This window comes from Pituophis catenifer, unplaced genomic scaffold (genome assembly GCF_029215685.1).
Source record: "Pituophis catenifer annectens isolate HBS135680 unplaced genomic scaffold, rPitCat1.0.hap2 SCAF_14, whole genome shotgun sequence".
Classification (NCBI taxonomy): Eukaryota; Metazoa; Chordata; class Lepidosauria; order Squamata; family Colubridae; genus Pituophis; species Pituophis catenifer.
The window spans coordinates 2,885,360-2,905,350 of record NW_027256894.1 but is presented as its reverse complement, the minus strand read 5'-3'; the positions used below and the strand labels follow the sequence as shown (position 1 = coordinate 2,905,350).

Here is a 19,991-nt window from a genome sequence, read left to right as displayed (position 1 = left end):
AAATAATCGTAATCTTACTATGGTTGGCAGAAAGCCCAGAAGCAACTTGCAGGAAACTGATAAGAGAACTAAGATCCAGACATGAAGGAGAGTGAATGAAGTTGTTCCCTGAAAATTGCCTCAGTCGTCCTTCCTTAAATAGGCTAAGGGAGTGGCCAATTAACCCCAAGCCTTACTCTCGAGGAGACCTCCTCCTGAGGAGCCACTCCTGCCTTTTGGTAGCTCTGCACGCCCATACATCGAGAAGAGGCTCCTCCTCTTCATCCTCTTCACTTATAGGAGCTTCTGGAGGTTCTGCAGGCCCTGGCTGAATCCCCGCCTCTGGCACCACATCTTCTCCAGCCTCCTCATTGTCTGACTCGAGTGCCAGCTGTACAGGCTGCTGGCGCAGCACCACACCAGCCTCCTCACTGTCGGAATCAGCTACTAGCTGCACAGGCCGCTGACGGGCCACAACATTGATGGAATCTGTTTACCAAAGCGCATGAGTGGGTGTGAAATGTTGTAAGTATCAGACAATTGAAGAAGAACAAAGGGCATTGGGAGAATATCGAAGGATTGTAAAGAAGATGCACTGATGTTTGTACACCATGAAAGTTCACTGGATATCCGGGAGATCAGACTGGCCTACAAAAAGGCCAAATGAAGAAGAGAAAAGAGGCGTAGGCAAAGCAAAGTATTAGATGGCCAGTTCATAAAAAGACTAGAAGGCAAAACAAATATCAAGACCTGGCGAAGGCTAAGAGCAGGGAAATGGAAGAAAGAGACAGGGAGACTAATCCTGGCCGCACAAGACCAGGCCTTAAGAACAAAGGCATACAAAGCCAGAATGGAGAACACAGCAACAGACAGCAAATGCCGCCTCAGCAAAGAAGCTGAAGAAATAGCGGTACATCTAGTTAGCTGGTGCAAGAAGATCACACAAATTGACTACAAGCAACAGCATGACAAAGTAGCAACATTGGAAGATCTGCAAGACATACCATTTTGCTGCAAGCAAGAAGTGGCGGGACCACAAAAAAGACAAAGTAATAGAAAATGAAGATGCTTAAAGTGCTGTGGGACCTTTTGAATTCAAAGAGAGAAGCACCTGCTGCATAACTTGCCAGATCTATCAATTGTCAATAAGAAAGACAAAGAAAAGTTTGCATAGTGGATGTGGCAGTCCCTGGAGACAGCAGAAGAGAAGAGAAAGAAGTGGAGAAAATCACAAAATACAAAGACCTGCACATTGAAGTAGAACGACTATGGCAAAAGAAAGCAAAGATAGTACCAATAATGATACTGGGTGCAATTCCAAAACATCTGGAGCAACTCTTGAACATTTTTGACAATTGCAAATCTTGGAACAGCTTTTATCCTGCAACTTTATCCTGCGGTCCTAACACCCTCAAGCAACACGTGGCATCTCCCCATCCTGGGCCTTGGGAGGACCCAAGAGGTGGATAAGAATGCCAAATCCAATCTAAACATCTGGCTGCCTGGGCAACCAACTATAATCATGAGATCTGTATGCACGTTTTGCATTCCGTCGCCATCAAGAGGGAATTTGGCTGCGGAACGATATGGAAGAATCGCACCATTGGGGCTTTCTGAACCATATTGGCTGAGCTTGCCTGACCTACACAGCTCAAGCGGAGGGTGGAGACACAGGATTCATTGGCTACTAGTGATACAAGCATTGCATCCTTGGATCCCTCACTCCTGACCTAGGCTGATCTAAATGCTAAGCAGGGTTATCCCTGGTTAATACTTGGAGGGGAGACCGGAGATCCACTACACTAAGAAGTGGTGGGGGGGGGGGAAGATGGTAATGGCAGAAACAGAATGAACGAGGGCTGACAACAGACATGGAGAAGGTGTTTAAGGTGCGTGGGGGGAGTTGATGGGCCTTTGGCATAGGAAGGAAGGAGGGTGAGATGATGAGAGAGAAAACTGGGACAGAGGGAGGAAGGGAGGGAGAACTTTGAAGATAGGCTTAGGAGCCTGCAGCTGATTCAGGCCGTGATGGATGCCAGCACAAAGACTTAAGGAGAAGAGTTATGGCACGACAGTGATGGGAGAGAAATACGATTCCAGCCAAAATGCTGTCTGCTTAAGGCATCCTGAGATCAATATCACATTCGGTGGGCATCAGCAGCAAAAACTGGATTTCCCTTCCCCTGCGGTGGACAAAATATCTCCATTAACCAAAAGGCTGAGTGGGGCCACTCAGCTTGTTCTCCTTTCTCCCTTTACGTCACAGGCCCCCCTACTTTTGAGCCCTCCAAAGAAGTGTGGAAGGAGTGAAAATGAGTTTGGATTTAAGAGCCCACAGTGGGTTTCGGTTTACGAAGGACCTGGTGGGCATAAGTCAGGGATACATTCAGGGTCGAGACGAGCCTTGCTTGGGGCTCTTACAAGGTCTTCAGGAGCTTTAGTCTTTCCCAACGGGGTCCCAGCTGCTGGGCTGTGACTTTGTTTTTCCACCAGGTGTCAACAGCTAGTTCAGAGGTCTCCAACCTTGGCAACTTTAAGACTTGTGGACTTCAACTCCCAGAATTCCTCTGAGGAATTCTGGCTGAGGAACTCTGGGAGTTGAAGTCCACAAGACTTAAAGTTGCCAAGGTTGGAGACCCCTGAACTAGATTATTCCTTCTATTCCCCAGAGAATAGAAGCTGATCTGTCCTACTTGGTCTTTGATAAAAACACTTGTAACAAGGCCTCTATGACCTGCGTTGGGCATTTAAATTCTCTGTGATGTACAAGCTGTATTTACTTCCTCGGTGTTGGTTGTTTTACTTCTAGCAAAAAATGATCCTCCCCAATTATGAATCAGATGAGAGATTGGCTGAGTGCAACTGGCAAACAAGGCAGGATAGCATTCCTTACTAAAAAAAAACCAAAAACTAAGGCTGGAAGAGGTGAAATAAATAGAAGTCTCTAGATAGAGTCATCTAGCTGGGTGGATGAAATCTACGGAATGATGCCAGCTTTGCAGAGTGCAAGGGATCTGAGTGAGACCAATATTGTGCATTTTTCATGCTGCATCTCCTAAGGAAAGAGTGAGGGCCAAGCAGGGTTAGCATGATAACAGTCGTCCAGTACTTGGGCAACTGTCACAGAGGAGATGGGGTTGATCTATTCTCCAAAGCACCTGAAGGCAGAACAAGAAGTAACAGGTGGAAGATCATTTTAAAAAATCTAACCTAGAACTAAGAAGAAATCCCCTGACAGTGAGAACAAATTGTTTGCTTGCTTGCTTGTTTGTTTGGCAGTGAGAACAGTTAACCAGTGGAATGGCTTGTCTTCAGAAGCTGTGGGTGCTCCATCACTGGAGGTTTTTAAGAAGAGATCGGATAGCCATTTGTCTGAATTGGTATACGGTCTTCTGCTAGAGAAAGGGATTAGACTACTAGAAGACCTCCAAGGCAGGGGTGAAATGCTCCCGGTTCGGACCGGATCGCCCAATCCGGTAGCGATGGCGGCGGGTGGTTTGGAGAACCGGTAGCAAAAATCCCTGCCTCCCCCCCCATGCCCAGCTGAGCCGCGCGATCATCAGAGCCTTTTTTTTTTTTTTTTACTTTTAAAAGCATTTTTTCTACAACCTCTTCGGCTGAAAAAAATGCTTTTAAAAGTTTTTTAAAAAGCCTCTGATCGCGCGGCTCAGCTGGGATTGTTAGAGCCGTTTAAAAGTATTTTTTCTATAACCTCTTTGGCTGAAGAGATTGTAAAAAAATGCTTTTAAAAGAAAAAAAAGCCTCTGACGATCGGGCAACTCAGCTGGGATCGTCAGAGCCTTTTAAAAGCATTTTTTCTTTCGGACAAAGAGATTGTAGAAAAAACTTTTAAAACTTTTTTTTAAAAAAAGAGTTGGCCACGCCCACCCAGTCACATTACCACCCCACCAAGCCACGCCCACAGAACCGGTAGTAACAAATTTTACATTTCACCACTGCTCCAAGGTCCCTTCCAACTCTGTCATTTGTAGCTCTGTATTCTGATCTTCTCCCCATATGTTGCTTTGAATGTTCTAGAGCTGCAGGCAGCCCAACTCCCGGTCCTTGGATCAGATTAGAAAACTATTGGAGCCAGCAGAGAAGAGGGCAGGTATGGGCAGCTCGGATTTGCTTGAAATAATCTGAATGTTGCTAGATGTCAGCAAAGATTTAATTTCTCGGTGTCTCATTGCTGCCATCTAGTGGTCATCTTTTTTTTTTCAACTCAGATCTGCTAGCTAGCCTTAGGAACAGATATGCCTGTAAAACAGAGGCCAAGAAAGAGAGATTCTTCTGCTTGAAGAGTTAAAAGACAAGCATCAAAATATATAATATAATCCATTCTGTCTCAGGGCAAGAAACCTCTGTCAACCGGTCGTCAGGGAAGACGAGAGGAGAATGTTGGGGGCTCCCTGGGGGCGTTGAAATCCTGGCAAGATTGCCCTCGGTTAGATTCAGCAGAGTTTTCTTTTTGCATTCTTTTGTTTTAGTTAAATGGCAGCTCTGAGGGCCAGCGAAGGATGTGCACCTCTGCAGGGCAAATTTAGAAGAGGAGTGCTAGGGGAAAATACTGCAAAATGGAAGTGAAATAGAAGGAAATCTTCGCACTGAACTGTACCGAAAGAAGACCCAAGCTCTTTTTTCCCTCATGCAATGGGAAATATTTAACTTGACAAATAGGATATTTAACAGTAAAACTGATACTTGACGGTTCATTATTAACCATTTCTGACATGATTTATTTGCTATTATAAAAGGGGGCATTATTGTGTAATATGATTCAGAAATTAGCTCCAGTTTAGCAAGAGGCCTTGACTGTCTGACCCCTTAATAGCCTTATAATGATGCCATTTACCATTCGGTGGCTTGTCCAAGTCATTCTGGGGGAGATTTGCTTCTAAAGGGCCGCTATTCATGGAGGAGTGAGGTTGCTCACCCTCCTGGGAGTGAGCAACCTGTGCCCAGGTGTGCGGCCAAAGCTCAGTTCTCCAGAAGTAAAAAGGCAGCTGTCCCATAGCTACTCAAAAGTGCTTTTTTTCTTCAAAAGGCAACTGGACTGTTTTCCCTTTGAAGAAGAAGAAGAAAATATTTCGCTTCTCATCCAAGAAGCTTCATCAATTCTGATGGTGGGGATGGGGGGGGGGAATGGAACTGATGAACTGGTTTTGTTTCTTTTGTTTTGTTTTGAATAGGTTGACCTCCTCCTCCTCTTCCTGCCCCTCTTCCTTCATTTCCTCCCCTCCTCCTCCTCTCCAGTTTCCCTATTGAATTTTATCTCAATTTCCAAATATTGGCCGCTTTTACTGTATTGGCTGTCTCATCTTGAAGCATGTTTTAATCAGTGGTGAAATCCAAATTTTTTTACTACCGGTTCTGTGGGCATGGCTTGGTGGGTGTGGTGTGGCTTGGTGGGTGTGGCTTAGTGGGCATGGCAGGGGAAGGATACTGCAAAATCTTCATTCCCACCCCATTCCTGGGGGAAGGATATTGCAAAATCCCCATTCCCTCCCCACTCCTGGGGGAAGGATATTGCAAAATCTCCATTCCCACCCCACTCTGGGGCCAGCCAGAGGTGGCATTTCCCAGTTCTCTGAACTGCTCAAAATTTCCGCTACTGGTTCTCCAGAACCTGTCAGAACCTGCTGGATTTCACCCCTGATTTTAATCTTCTCTATCTCTGTTCAGTGGCACCCCAAACCATAGCCACCTACTTGCTAGCTTGGATGCCATGTAAACACAGGCAGTGTTCTTAATTTATCATTCCATGTGTCATGTAAGCTTATAAGAGTTTTATATAAGCTTATATAAACCATTAATAAATGGCTATGGCTAACTGAGCCATACCAACGCTACCATTGCATTCTTACATTTTCAGTTGGTCTGCAATATTCAAGCCTGTTCTAAATCCCAGGTACTATTAAGAATATTGTTTCAGTTACCATCTGTTTGGGGCATTTTTGTTTGGAAACATAGAATTGGTCCATCTTTGACATGACCACAATTTGTGCATTTCCAGGCCGTGGGAAGATCTTCGGAAAGGATGGGCAGATGTTCCCTTAAAACAAAGTTTCTCCACCTTGGCAACTTGAAGATGTGTGGACTTCAACTCCCAGACTTCCCCAATCAGTAAGGCTGACTGGGGAATTCTGGGAGTTCAAGTCCACACAAGTATCCATGGTTGAGTAACACTGCCATAGACGGAAGGAACAGGGTCCCTGCAGGTGTAGCCCAGGCATCTTTGTTATACAACCTCATAGTTCTTTAATACAAAAAGTTAACTTTCAAAGCTTTCTCCCCCTCCCCCTCCCCCTCCCCCCTCCCCCTCCCCCTCCCCCTCTTCTTCTTCTTCTTCTTCTTCTTCTTCTTCTTCTTCTTCTTCTTCTTCTTCTTCTTCTTCTTCTTCTTCTTCTTCTTTAGCCAGCCCTACTAGAATAGGGTAGTGGAGACATTTTGTTTCAATTGAGACAGATGTGGTGATTTATTGCAGAGCACCGAGTAGTTCCCCTGAAGATCCTGGTCTATTTTATGCCCGCTTCTAATCCTATACAATTGTAGAATTGATATATGGCTTGTTTCCTAAACTCTCTCTGGGATGAGCCAGCTTTCAAATATGTGACTATAAATATGTTTTAGATAGAACAACTGAAACTGAAGATGACTTGCTGCAGTCGCTTGATATACAGCGTGTCATGGTTACATTAAAAAATATGAAGGTGGCCATGGATGCAGTCATAAATAGGCACCTTCTTGAGCATTTGCGCTGTTGTTGGTTTACAACACTAGTGCTTACCTCTTTGGGCACACTGATAATCTTCTTCCAAGTTTCACTTCAGGTATTCACCCCCCAAACCATCTGAAACTTGCAGATGTCAGCCCTAGAATCATAGAATTCTTTTTTTGATCAAGGGTGATTGGCACCAAGGCATTTCTCTCCGGTGCATAAGCTCATGCTCTACATATAAATAGCAAATAATAGGTCATAGATCATAATAAACAACGATTGATAAATCATAAAAACCAATAGGAGAAGATAGTAGGAAAGACGAGAGGATGAGAAAAGATGAGAAGTGAGACAGCAAGTGTTCAGCAGAGTATGGCGGTGGGGGAAACTATCTTTGTACCTAGTAGTTTCTGCTTATCTCCCACTTCACTGCACTGCACATCTCCCACCCCACGGATGCCTTGTGGGCATTGGTGAACATACCTTCTGCATGTCCAGCAAGCTCCTTCGTTGTCTCTTGCTTGTGCTTCTGGGACATGAGTCTCACACCTGCTGAGCAGTAGTAGTAGTAGTACTGAGTAGCAGTAGTAGTAGCAGTAGTAGTAGTAGTGCTACTGCTACAGCATTACTACAAGGTTAGTATCGTCCAAACTGCAACCCTCTGAAGCACTGACATACCTTTCCTATATCCCCAGACCCCCAAAAAGTCATGTTTCATTATCGGCAATGTGCATCTGATGATATTCCTACCCCAAGGTACCTGCAAAGGATGATACAGGTAGTCTTTGACTTACAACCAGTGGTGGGATTCAGCCAGTTTGCACCTATTCTAAGCAGTTCGGGGAACCGGTTGTTGGAAGAAATCTTATTATGTTTTTTTTCCACTTTGCAGGGCTAATCCTGTAAGGAAGGCAGGAAGGAAACATTCTGGTGTTGTTTCTAGCCTAACCTTTATTGCCCTGCTTACAGAAACTGCCTCTCTGGTTAACCCTTATTACATTGTAACAGCTAAGGCAAAGTGCCCATCGACGTGATTGACGTTGAGTTGGCCATGCCCACATGGTCACATGACCACCAAGCCACGCCTACCCAGCTGGTCATTAGGACACAGAACCGGTTGTTAAATTATTTGAATCTCACCACTGCTTACAACTATTCATTTAGTGACTGTTTGAACTTACAACAACACTGAAAAAAGTGACTTATGATCATTTTTCATATGACCATTGAGGCATCCCCATGGTCATGTGATCAAAATGTGGATGCTTGGCAACTGGTTCATATTTATGACGTTTGCAGTGTCCCGGGGTCATGTGATCATCTTTGTGATCATGTGATCATCTGTGACAAGCGAAGTCAATGGGGAGGCCATTTTCACTTAACAACCATGTTACTAATTTAACAAGTGTCCAGATTCACTTAAGAACTGCGGCAAGAAAGATCGCAAAAGTGCACAACTCACTTCACAGCTGTCTCGCTTAGCAACATCCATTTGGGGCTCAATTGTGGTCGTAAGTCGAGGACTACCTATAATGGTGCCCTGCTGTGACCTCCATTTTGTTGCTTTTTCATTGACTTCTTTTTTTTGACGTTCCAGGTATTATAAAAAGAAGGCAGTTCTATTCACCAGAGAGGAGGCATTTCTGTATTTGAGATTGTAGGCAAATACAAAATGTAAGATAGGTTCACAAATTGTCTGAGCCTTTTCAGACAGTAAGTCCACTGATGGTGCCTCTTGTGCTCTTCAGAGATAAAGTAAGGCTACTGTCAGGGTTCCAAGTAACACATCCCACTTAATAAGAACTCCGAGGCAGGCAAAGTCCTCAAAGAACATTTTATTGGGAGATATCAAATGGGCACAGACTTTATTTATTTATTTATTTATTTATTAAATTTATATACCGCCCTATTCCTAAGGGACTCAGGGCGGTGAACAGCGAACGATAAAAATACATGTAATACAAACGTTAATAATAAAAAACCAATTAAAATATACTAAACATTCTGGTCCTAGATAATTCAAGACTTGGTGGAAAACCAGCTCTAAGTTCCCATTGGTTTAACATCCAATTAAAAGTAAAACTTCATCACTTCCCTCCAGAGTCTCCAGTCCCATGGTCCAATCAGCATACAGCTCAGTTGCTAGGTGACCTCAGTCTCCACCTTTCCAACACCTGCACCAACGTCCTTGATTCCCAGGGGAAAGGATTTTATTGTTGTGGCCCGTCAGCGGCCTGTGCAGCTAGTAGCTGATTCCTACAGCAAGGAGGCTGGTGTGGTGCTGCACCAGCAGCCTGTGCAGCTGCCACTTGAGTCAGACAATGAGGAGGCTGGAGAAGATGTGGTGCCAGAGGCGGGGATTCAGCCAGGGCCTTCAGAACCTCCAGAAGCTCCCTTAAGTGAAGAGGAAGAAGAGGAGGAGCCTCTTCTCAATGCACGGGCGCGCAGAGCTGCCAAAAGGCAGGAGTGGCTCCTCAGGAGGAGGTCTCCTTGACAGTAAGGCTTGGGGCTAATTGGCCACTCCCTTAGCCTATTTAAGGAAGGATGACAACTGAAGCAATTTGCAGGGAACAACTTCGTTCACTCCTTCGTGTCCTGATCTTAGTTCTCTTATCAGTTTCCTGCAAATTGCTTCTGGGTTTTCTGCCAACGATAGTAAGATTACAGTTATTTATTCTTTGGATTTTTGTAGGCTGTTAAGAAAGTTAATTAACAACCTTTATTTGAAAAAGACTGATTTAATTTAGTAAACTAAGGTTTGTACAGACTTTGTGTGTGCTGCGTTCTTTGGGGTCCGTAGCTGGGGCAGAACATTTATTTAGGCTACAACACCCCAGCTATCTCTACACCTTCCTCCCTCCCTGACCCCTTCGCTCCAGGCTGTGTCAGCCCTGAAGCAACAAAGAGAGAAATCTCCTGAGAGAACTACACAGAAGGAAAATGGCCACAGTTCGGCCAACTTCAGGGTTGACAGCTACCTCACTTCATGCTGACAGGTTTATTTTTAAGCCTCAAAGAGAAGCTGTGCTTGACCGATCTCTTACTCTCCAAAGGTTTGGGCCACGGACTTAGATCTGCGCTACAGCGATCATTTGGCCATGACTCGGGTCGCGCTCTACGTGACAGAGGGGACCTTCGACTGCGCGTCAAGTCGCTTCCAGGTACATCTCCCTTCAAAGAAGCCACCTGTGCAGAAGGAACAGACCCGATCCGTAAGTGATGCTCAAATGAAGAAACAAATAAGCAGTTTGTGGCCTAAACCAGGAGTCTCCAACCTTGGCAACTTTAAGCCTGGCGGACTTCAACTCCCATTCTGGGAATTGAAGTCCGCCAGGCTTAAAGTTGTCAAGGTTGGAGACCCCTGGCCTAAACGGTGTTGGTTCCCCATTGTTTGATGTCCTCCTGCACCATCACCCCATTGCACTGGGGACACAACAGTGTGGACCCCACCAGTTTTCCACCCATTATGAAGTTTTAATGTACTAATCCATGGGTTGTCATCACATTTGGAAATTGCCAGTCGTTTCCCTGTGCCTGGTGTTTTGTGTTGGATTTAACATAACTGGCCTAAGATAATTTCTTGATGGATTGTTGCTTCTGGTTCTTAGCAGAAGGGACGGCCTTTGCTGGTTTTATTCTTAGGCAGCCAACTGTCTTGGGCTGATCCCATAAAAGTCTTGCCATGGATGAGGACTAGGGATGGGTTCTACTTACCTTTACTACTGGTTTGCAATGGGACTGCGTGAGCGTGACAACGTCTGGGTCGGTGGGCGGAGCCTCCTGCCAGTTTTACTACCGGTTCTTGCGAACCGATCCAAACCGGGGACAACCCACCACTGATGAGGACCTGCACAGCTTTTTAAAGCCAAACTCATTGTCTTACAATATTGATTTATCACTTTCACAAGAAAACTGTTTAGTTTAGTTTAGTTTAGTTTATTTGATTTGTATACCGCCCTATTCCCGAAGGACTCAGGGCGGTGAACAGCCAAACAATAAAATACATAAATACAAAAAAATTAAAAACCAGTTAAAATCAAATTAAATCATTTTGGCCCAGACAAATTAAAACACCCCAATAATTTAAAAACAGATTAAAATTTACATATTAAAAGAGGGAGGAGATTAGGCCAAGCCTGCTTGATGGAATAAAAAAGTCTTCACAGCGCGGTGGAAGGTACGCAGATCCGGGATCCTCCGTATCTCTGGGGGGAGCTCATTCCAGATGGTTGGTGCCCCCACAGAGAAGGCTCTCCCCCTAGGGGTCGCCAGCCGACATTGTTTGGCTGACGGCACCCAGAGGAGTCCCTCTCTATGAGAGCGTACTGGCCGGTGGGAGGCTATTGGTGGTAGTAGGTGGTCTCGTAGATAACCAGGTCCTAAGCCATGGAGCGCTCTAAAGGTGGTAACCAAAACCTTGAAGCGCACCCGGAAGACCACCGGGAGCCAGTGCAGCTCGCGCAGGAGAGGTGTCACATGGGAGCGCCATGACGCTCCCATTACCACCCGCGCGGCCGCACTCTGCGCCAGTTGGAGCCTCCGGGTGCTCCTCAAGGGGAGCCCCATGTAGAGAGCGTTGCAATAATCCAGGCGGGAGGTGACGAGGGCATGAGTGACCGTGCGTAACGAGTCCCGATCCAGAAAGGGACGCAACTGTGGCTGACAAGAAGGTTTCCTGACCTTCTCCAGCATTTGTCAGTATCTATAGAAGGAATGTAAAGAAAGACTAGGGATGATATGATAGATGGAGACTCTGGCTGGGCCATTCCAAAGCTTGGATCATCATCTTTCTTTGATCATTCAGTCTTTCAATATTTGAGGGGCGGCCACAAAGACGAGGGGGTCAAGCTATTCTCCAAAGCACCTGAAGGCAGGACAAGAAGCAATGGATGGAATTTAATCAAGGAGAGAAGCAACCTAGAACTAAGGAGACATTACCTGACAAGGAGAAAAATTGACCACTGGAACGCCTTCATGTTGTAGGTGCTCCATCACTGGAAGTTTTTAAGAAGAGATTGGACAACCATTTGTCTGAAATGGAATAAGTTTCCTGCTTGGACTAGAAGACCTCCAAGGTCCCTTCCAACTCAGTTATTATGGAATATTTGGTTCTCTATTTACCAGCATTTTTTTTAAATTTAAGCCTTCTTTTAGCATATCCTTCATGAACGAAGGACTAATCGCAAGGGGACTTAGTTTTCTTCCATAAGTCAGGAAGTTGAACAATGACACTGGTAAATATCACTTTCCACATACTCAACTTTCATTACCCTTCAGAATAATTAAGTTAGAAATCTCTGAAATACAGCTACTGTTCTTTGCAAACAATCTTCCATATTGATGTGTAGCTACAATGACATAAAATCCCTTTCTATGTCATTGTAACTACACTCAGCCCAAGCTCCATATTTCTATATGTCATTGTAACTAACTTCTTTGTTAATTTTATTATGATAATTACTTTTATTAATTTACAAGAGCCAAGAGCCTTGGTGGCGCAGCAGACTAAAGTGCTGTTAAGTAGCATCAGCTGCCTGCAATTACTGCAAGTTCAAATCTCACCAGGCTCAAGGTTGACTCAGCCTTCCATCCTTTCGAGGTAGGTAAAATGAGGACCCGGATTGTGGGGGCAATAAGCTGACTTTGTATAAAAAAGAACACCGCTTTGGGGGGGGGGGGCGAAAGCCCTACTAAGCAGGTATATACAAAAGTATGAAGGCTATTGCTTAACGCATTGTAAGCTGCCCTGAGTCTCCGGAGAAGGGCGGCATATAAATCGAACCAATAAATAAATTTTATTAATTGTAATAAAAATTGAATATATCATTGTAACTAATTCTCCCCAAGCTCCATATTTTTTGACTATTTTGGCTCTCAAAATTCCCAGGTGGCATAATCAATGGAAACCCATCTTCCTGGGAATTCTGGGATTTGTAGTCAACATATTTGTAGATTACCAGATACAGTGGATATAGAAACTTTACACACCCCTGTTAAAACGCCAGGATTTGAGATGTAAAAAACTCAGACCACTTCAATATTTTTCCCACCTTTAATATAATGTACAAGCTGTACAATTCAATTGAAAAACAAACTGAAATCTTTTAAGTGGAAAATAAAAATTATGGCTGCATAAGTCTTCACATTTATAAGTAGGAATGTGGCTGTGTTCAGAATTAGCCAATCACATTCCAACTGACCTTTTAATATGACGACAATGGCCTAAGGTATGCCTCCAAATCCACAAAAGAATGGCTTCATCAGAAGATACTCGAAGTTTTGGAATGGCCCAGCGAGACTCTGAACCTGAATCCGGTTGAAAAATCTGTGGGGTGACCTGAAGAGGGCTGTGAACAGGAGAGGCAATCTGACATTTGCAAGGAAGAGTGGGCAAAGGCTCCCAAGGCAAGGTGTGCCATGCTGATAGACTCCTACCCCAAGACTGAATCATCATTCACCTTTTAATGACTCCATAATCCCTTGTGGGGTGGAGTCTGGGCAACTGAATGGAGCTAGCAGAGTGTTTTACTGGCCAGATGCCCTTCCTGTCACCAATGCGGAGTTTTGTTCAGCGGATGCATTCTTATTGTGTCCAGAGAGAGAAATATCTGCCTCTACCTAGGATTGAACTCACAGCCTCCTGATTGTGAGGCAAGAGCTCCACCTCTAGGCCACCACACCACTCCTCCTACCCTAAGACTGAAAGATGTCATAAAATTAAAAGGTCCTTCAACGAAGTATTACTTTAAGAGTGTACTGTAGAAGATGACCAACCTGAGCCTCAGGGAGGAGTCAAATGCGTCATCAGTCATGAGTCCCTGCGTGCCCACAAGGAATCAAAATGCAGCCGACCTTGAATTCCTTTCTATTTTTAACTCCCACAAATTTCCCTTGGCTGTTAGTAGTTCAGATTCTTGTAGAGAGTTTAAGCTTGCAATAAATCTTTATACCCATTTGAACTGCCTGAATCTCCTGTTTTCCCTGGCATTTGATATCTGCAACTTCCTGCAACCACGTTATTATAAGTTTTTTTTTATTTTCCCTCCCGAAAGATTTCAGTTTGTTTTTCAATTGAATTGCAGCGTTTATATGTTATGTTAAAGGTGGGGAAAGAATTCTGAAGTGATTTATCTTGATCTGATTTTTTTACATCTCAAAAACCTGGCATTTTAGCACGGGGGTGTAGACTTTCTATAGCCGCTGTATGGGAAAATGGTTTTGTAGCCAGATTTTGTGCATTCCCCGAAATGTCAAGATTGATAACCTTTTGGTCTCTTCTCCTCAAGCTACTACATGGGGTAAGAGGAGCACAAGGGAGTTCTGATTCAACTCCAGTTCCAGGTCTTAAAAATGAAAAGTAAACCACGCAGCCATTCTTTAAATTAAAATAATTGCAGATTAATGCATATTTGTCACTTTTGACCTGCCCGTTGCCCACAGCACATCGTTTCTTCCTCTTCCCCATTCAAGGGTAAAACACGAGATCCAGCACATCAGATCTTTTAAAGAACCGGAAGAAACAAACAGAGACAAATCTTTTTACAGTGCATGATCTATAATGAATGATTAAGTAAAACACTTTATGTGAAATTATGATGTTAATAATGCTTCTGTCCCCGCGAATTTATTATGTGTTCACTGGGCTGCTCGCTTTGATTTTGATAAAATGGAGCGGCAACCGAGTACGAGTGATGGTTTTTATTTTTAGAAATCTCCTTTGCCAGAGCAAATTTCCTAGATACCGCCGCTACTGTAATTATGTAGAAAACCAATCACTCATTATACTTAGGATACATTATCTTTGAGACAGATGAGGCTAAATAAGCAAGACATTAATAATTCATCCCGCAGTTCATTATGCATGTGTTTGTCTGCTTTGTAGCTGAAATAAGCACCTCATCAGACCGATGCCTGCGTTTAAACAATGGTTCGGTGTTATTGCTGCTACATTCGGGTTTACGCTTGTTAAACTGCGATTTGGATTATTTTATCAAGCATCCGTTTCTTTTATTTGCCGCCGTCTTTTGCCAGGAACAAATTTCTCAAAACTTTGGGTACCTGTTCTGGAAGCCTCTCTTTCAGCCGGCTGGCCCCGGAGAGAAGGCAGCCAGACGCTACCCCAGCCCTGCCTGCTTGCCTGTCTCATAATAGTGCCTGGGTGAGCATGGTGTGCGAGGAAAGGGGTTGCCACTCTGGTTAGCAGTTTCATGCCACAAATAACACTTGAGAATGAGAGATTTGGGATGAGGGGACCGAAGGCTGGACTTTGGATCCACAATATCTTTCCATTAAATTGGAGAGCTAGCTTAAAAACCTCCCTCTAACCCTTTACTCTCACGGTTCTAATACCGTATAGCAAAAATAAAATAAAATAAAATAATAAAATTATCCCATTGAAATATGGAATATCAACAAAAGCTGCTCGAGAGACCCTCGTTCTAAGGAGCTTCCCAAACTGCCTTTCTACATATGGCACATTTTGAACCCTGCATGCGCCCATTGAAATTCAGGTCTTTACTGGATGATCACCAAAATTACTTGGCAGCCATCAGCTAGCATGGCTGCAACCCCTCAGCTCTCCCTCTCCGCCCCCGATTTCTGCCAACAACCAGACACTATTTTGCTTAGCACAGTTTTGCAAACATTGTATTATTAGCCTTCTTGACATTGTGATAGCCAGTCGATGGCACAACAGTGGGCAGCCAGTGCCCCCCCCCCCCCGTGCCTTTCTTATGGCCCTCGGGGTCCCCTCTGGATCAGCAGTAAAACTCCAAAGGTTGGCACAAGAATTTCCTGCTATTTTGTGATGGGAATAAAAATTGTGCTGCAGGCCAAAATAGATATGCCACAGCGAGTTATTTATGAATTTATTCTAAAAACCTCCCATACTTGGGAGAGGAAAAATAACAAAATCTGGCCGTGTCCACCATTGTCCTATTCAGGGTTACTGTTAGGCCCTGAAAAATGCCCGAGGACATTTTTTTAAGAACAGAGGAGGAGGAAAAAGTAAAAGTGGTCATGGTGAGAAAGCACGTGTATGACTGAAACCTTAAGATCAATTTTAACATTTTGGTGTGTATGTGAGACACAAGAAAAATGTATGAGAGCTACTACATTCTCAAACAAATTCTCAGCAGTTTTGGGCTGGTGAACGGGTTTAGGATAACTCACTGAAGCCAACTCATCCCGGTCAACTCACCACAGGACAACTTGCCGCAATCCAACATGGGATCACTCAAGAGAGGGACATCTTGTCTTGCTTTGAGTTTTGAACCTTCTCAAGTGAGAAGTCCTTGAGACTGGGGAGATGAGCTGCAATTCTACTTCTCCCTCTTTTGACTTATCAGGCGTTGAATTGTCCCATGGTGAGTCGGCCAGGATTAGTTGGCCTGGGCAAGTCAACCGTGGCAAATTCTGCTGGAGAAGTATCGATGCTCTCACAAAACCATTCACGTGTGGTTGTGGGACTGCTACAATTCCTTTTAGAAGGCAGCCTGGAGAAGGCCGATCTTGCTAGCCTTCCTAAAGCATTTCTACCATCTTGCTGACCCTGCTATTTTTTTCTGGGGAGATGAGTTAGGCACTTCTCCAAACTAAATGTTTGTTTTCTGTGAATATTTTTTAAAAAATGGTTGCTGAACAAATGATCGTAAATCAAGGATATCTGTAATTTGCTTTTTAAAAAAAAAGAATCCTGAGACCTGGAATTCAGTACTTTAATTCTGTGGTTTTTGTACCGGTTGGTAAATCCCAGGATTCGGTGTGAGGGGGATCATGTCTGAAATCTTCTCACCCTTGATTTATATACTACAGTCCTTTCGTGTTTATTCTGGATCCTATTTCCATTACCGCATCAAACCATGAAGCAACTTTGGATTTATTATCATTTTGGACTGATGTTCAGTGTGGTGTGAAAAGATTTGGATTCCCACCAATTAGCCTAAATTTCCTTGCAGAGTGATTGGGGGGTGGGGGGATGTGAGAGGCCTTTGAAATGTCTGAAGTGGGTTCAGAATCTCTCCAAGCAGGAATCTAGATCTTTGTAGCTTTCACACTGAGTAGATCTCAGCCTCGGTGCGAAGTGATGAACGACATAAACGCTTCTCTGGGTATTTACTGTATATTGACTTCAGATTTATAGAATGAAACGTTGAGAGGTTTAATATCTGTTTTATATTATGCTGCTACTCATTTTGGAATTTCAGTTTGCCACTCAAGATACGAGCCCTGTTGGGTTTAGTAACTGCTTTGTATCTTCTGCATCCTGATTAATTAATTGATTGAACTATTGATTAAATTTATATGCCTCCTATCTCACTATTGAGAGCAACTCTGGGTGGCTCCTTCACTAACTACTGAGGGCTCCTTGTAAGAGAGCCTTCCCAAATTGTGTGCCCTTTGGATGTCTATCTCCCACTCCTACAATCCTTAATCTTCCAGCAGGAACAGAAACTGAGCTGGTCTGGAGGGCGCCAGGTTGGGAAAACTGCACAGGGCTGCTCTCTCCATCAAGACCATGCAGTCCGACGGTAGATGTGTGAACAGGACTTAAGGAATGGAGATGCCTCCTTGAGTTACAGCGCTAATCCTCCTCCTTTATTGGTGTTCAAGGGAGTCGTTGCAAAGGCTGAGATTTGTTTCTTTGAAGAAGGCGAAGAAGAAATATGCCAGGAGGCTTAAGATTTAGCTACTCTTGTATAAATCTGCACTCCAGTCTCGAAGCTGGAATCTCTCAGGGATTCCTCAGCCTTAACTCTTTCTCCTTTTTCCTTTGCCAGACTTCCCTGGTCAGCCGCTACGTTCTCATGAGCAGTTCGATTAAGAACGACAACCTTTCCTTAATTTACTATAATGTCTTCCTCCAGATGTGCAAGGCTCACGGGATCGGCTACGATGTGCGGGTAAGAAGGATGCCTGCTTTAATTTCAGTGAAATAACAATAGGAAAATAGGTTGGGGAAGAAATAGAGGGTAATAAACCTCTAAAATGCGTGAACCACACACGTTAACTGATTTGGGGAAAGAAACTCCATGTTTTTGCCCCTGTGATCGATTTCAATGAAATCTGTGATTGTGTGCATTTATTAATAGAGTTCAGATACTGAAATCCTGATTTCAGGTCATTAGGACGTGGAGGGAGATGGGGAGAGGAGGAAGGAATTACAAATATATTCTGTTTACAGACACTTTCTCTTGCTGAATACTTGACCACTAACTTTTTATATCAGTTTGGAAGTGAACATCTTAATTGGCTTGCTCTTAAATTATTATTTTTTCTTAAATCACATCCTCTCATGTAACCCGCCTTAGCATGTGATCTTGGGAAATTGTATGTTTAGCATTTCCAGACACAGAAAAAAAAAAAAGCTTAACATCTTATCTCTCTCAACAGCTAAAAGAAGGAACTGTTTTTATCTTGTTTGAAGATAAGAAACGAAACACATTTGGGATGATGTAAGTTCCCAAGGAGTCACTGGTCCTTGATAGTCCTGGAGTTTAAGATTCCTTCTCTTTGCCTGTCTTCTGAAAGATTAAACCCCAGAGAGAATGGCTCCTTAACATACCCTGATGGCTAAGGCACAGAATTGTGTCAGAAAAGCCAGATTAAAAATACCCATAACTATTTTTATCTAGTAACTATTCTTCAAGAGCAGCCACAGCCTAAGCCTCACTGAAACGGCTGAACTCTTGTTTTTATGGGGGAACTGAGCAACCCCAAGTTTCCAACAGCATGCTCTGCCATTAATAATACTGGGGTTCTCATGCCAACCAGCAGCGCTACCTGTTCACATATTTGAGATGGTTTAGCAAAGATAGGACTCCCGTGTTTCAAATGACTCAAGCTTTTGCCCTCCTCCATTACTTGATTAATAAAAAATATTTATTACACAAATCCTTTTTACTGACAAGTTAAAATGGAGCCTCATCTTTTGTATCTCCCTGAAGATTGCCACCTTCGGAGATTGAAAATATTCATTAAATCCCTCCGTCTGACAGGCCCAAATGAGAGGGCGATTGTTTTTAAGCGTGCGAATAGAATCATTGGCAAAGACGTTTCTTTGGATATCATTAACAGAACAATTGGAGAACATCTCCAGGGGGTCCTCATGACCTTTGCTCAGCATCTCTTCATCATCTATCAAGAATTATCAGCACCTAATATGCATGCCGAGACCAATTTTAAGGTGAGGTGTTAATTAACTAACGATCCCCGTTAAATTTCTGTTCAAGGACAGAAAACACCTCATGCTGTATTATAAACAAGTGCTAAACCATCCTCGCTTCTGCTCGTAGCAGTACGTATTTCACAGCTTGCGGGTCAATATTGTGAGATTCCCGGCGAATCTGTTAGTTAAATTTAAGGGTTTTGGTACGGGAGCATGGATTTGCTTGGGCTGAGAGCGATTGGTATATTTGTTTAAAACACACACACACATACACACACAACACAACACAACCCTCTCTAGCATGAATGGCTAGCTCCCGAGGAAATTAGATTTTCATTTTGCATACATCCACTCTTGGATTTACTAATTGGAGAAGCAAAAAATGCTCTTCTCCCCAAAGACTTCTCCTATTGATTCGTCAAATGAAACGGTTGAGATGTTTGAAATATTAAAGCACATCCATTAGGAGGAGGCAAACAAATAGGCTGTTTATGTTCCAATAGCTATGGAAGGGTGATGGAAGGGTTAACCTAGGGCCTGCACTTGTATACCAAGAGCCCAATATGATGGCTGTCAAAGCAGGGACTTACTTAGGGAGCCTCTGGGGGGGGGGGGGCGCTACTGTTGAAGGCACCTCTGGAGTGCTGGTGTTTTGTGAATGGCCACTCACTTGTAGCTCAGCTCCAGCCAACATAGAACATGGAATAATAGGGTTGGCAGGGACCTTGGAGGCCTTTGAGTCCAACTCCCTGCTCAAGCAGGAGACAGTATAGCATCTCAGACAAATGGTTCTCCGATCGCTTGGAGCTCCAATGTTGGAGCCCCCACAGCTCCTGAGGCCAGCCATTCCACCGATTAATTGTTCTCCCGGTCAGGAAACTTCTCCTTAATTCTAGGCTGGATCTCTCTCTTTAGTAATCTTTCACCAAGTATGTCTTGTCCTGCTTTCAGGTGCTTTGGAGAATAGATCAACCGTGACGGCCCCTCAAATATGGAAAGACTATCATATCAGCCGTAGTTCTTCTCTTTGTTAGACTAGACACACCCAGTTCCTGCAACCCATCAATTGTAATTCCAACCTGTAATGCCCACCGTCATTGTTAAGAATTGTATTTTGTGTGCTAC

The 19,991-nt window shown here is 43.8% G+C and overlaps 1 protein-coding gene across 1 annotated transcript in view; it reads left to right on the top strand.

Annotated features, from left to right (window-relative positions):
• IQCH (IQ motif containing H) overlaps nt 1-19,991 on the top strand; it is a 127,557-nt gene that overhangs the window by 106,625 nt on the left and 941 nt on the right. Inside the window, exons 17-20 of the mRNA XM_070953366.1 lie at nt 9,754-9,912; nt 17,479-17,601; nt 18,092-18,153; nt 18,776-18,884. Coding sequence (XP_070809467.1) covers nt 9,754-9,912; nt 17,479-17,601; nt 18,092-18,153; nt 18,776-18,884 — 453 coding nt within the window. The remainder of the gene's footprint in view (nt 1-9,753; nt 9,913-17,478; nt 17,602-18,091; nt 18,154-18,775; nt 18,885-19,991) is intronic.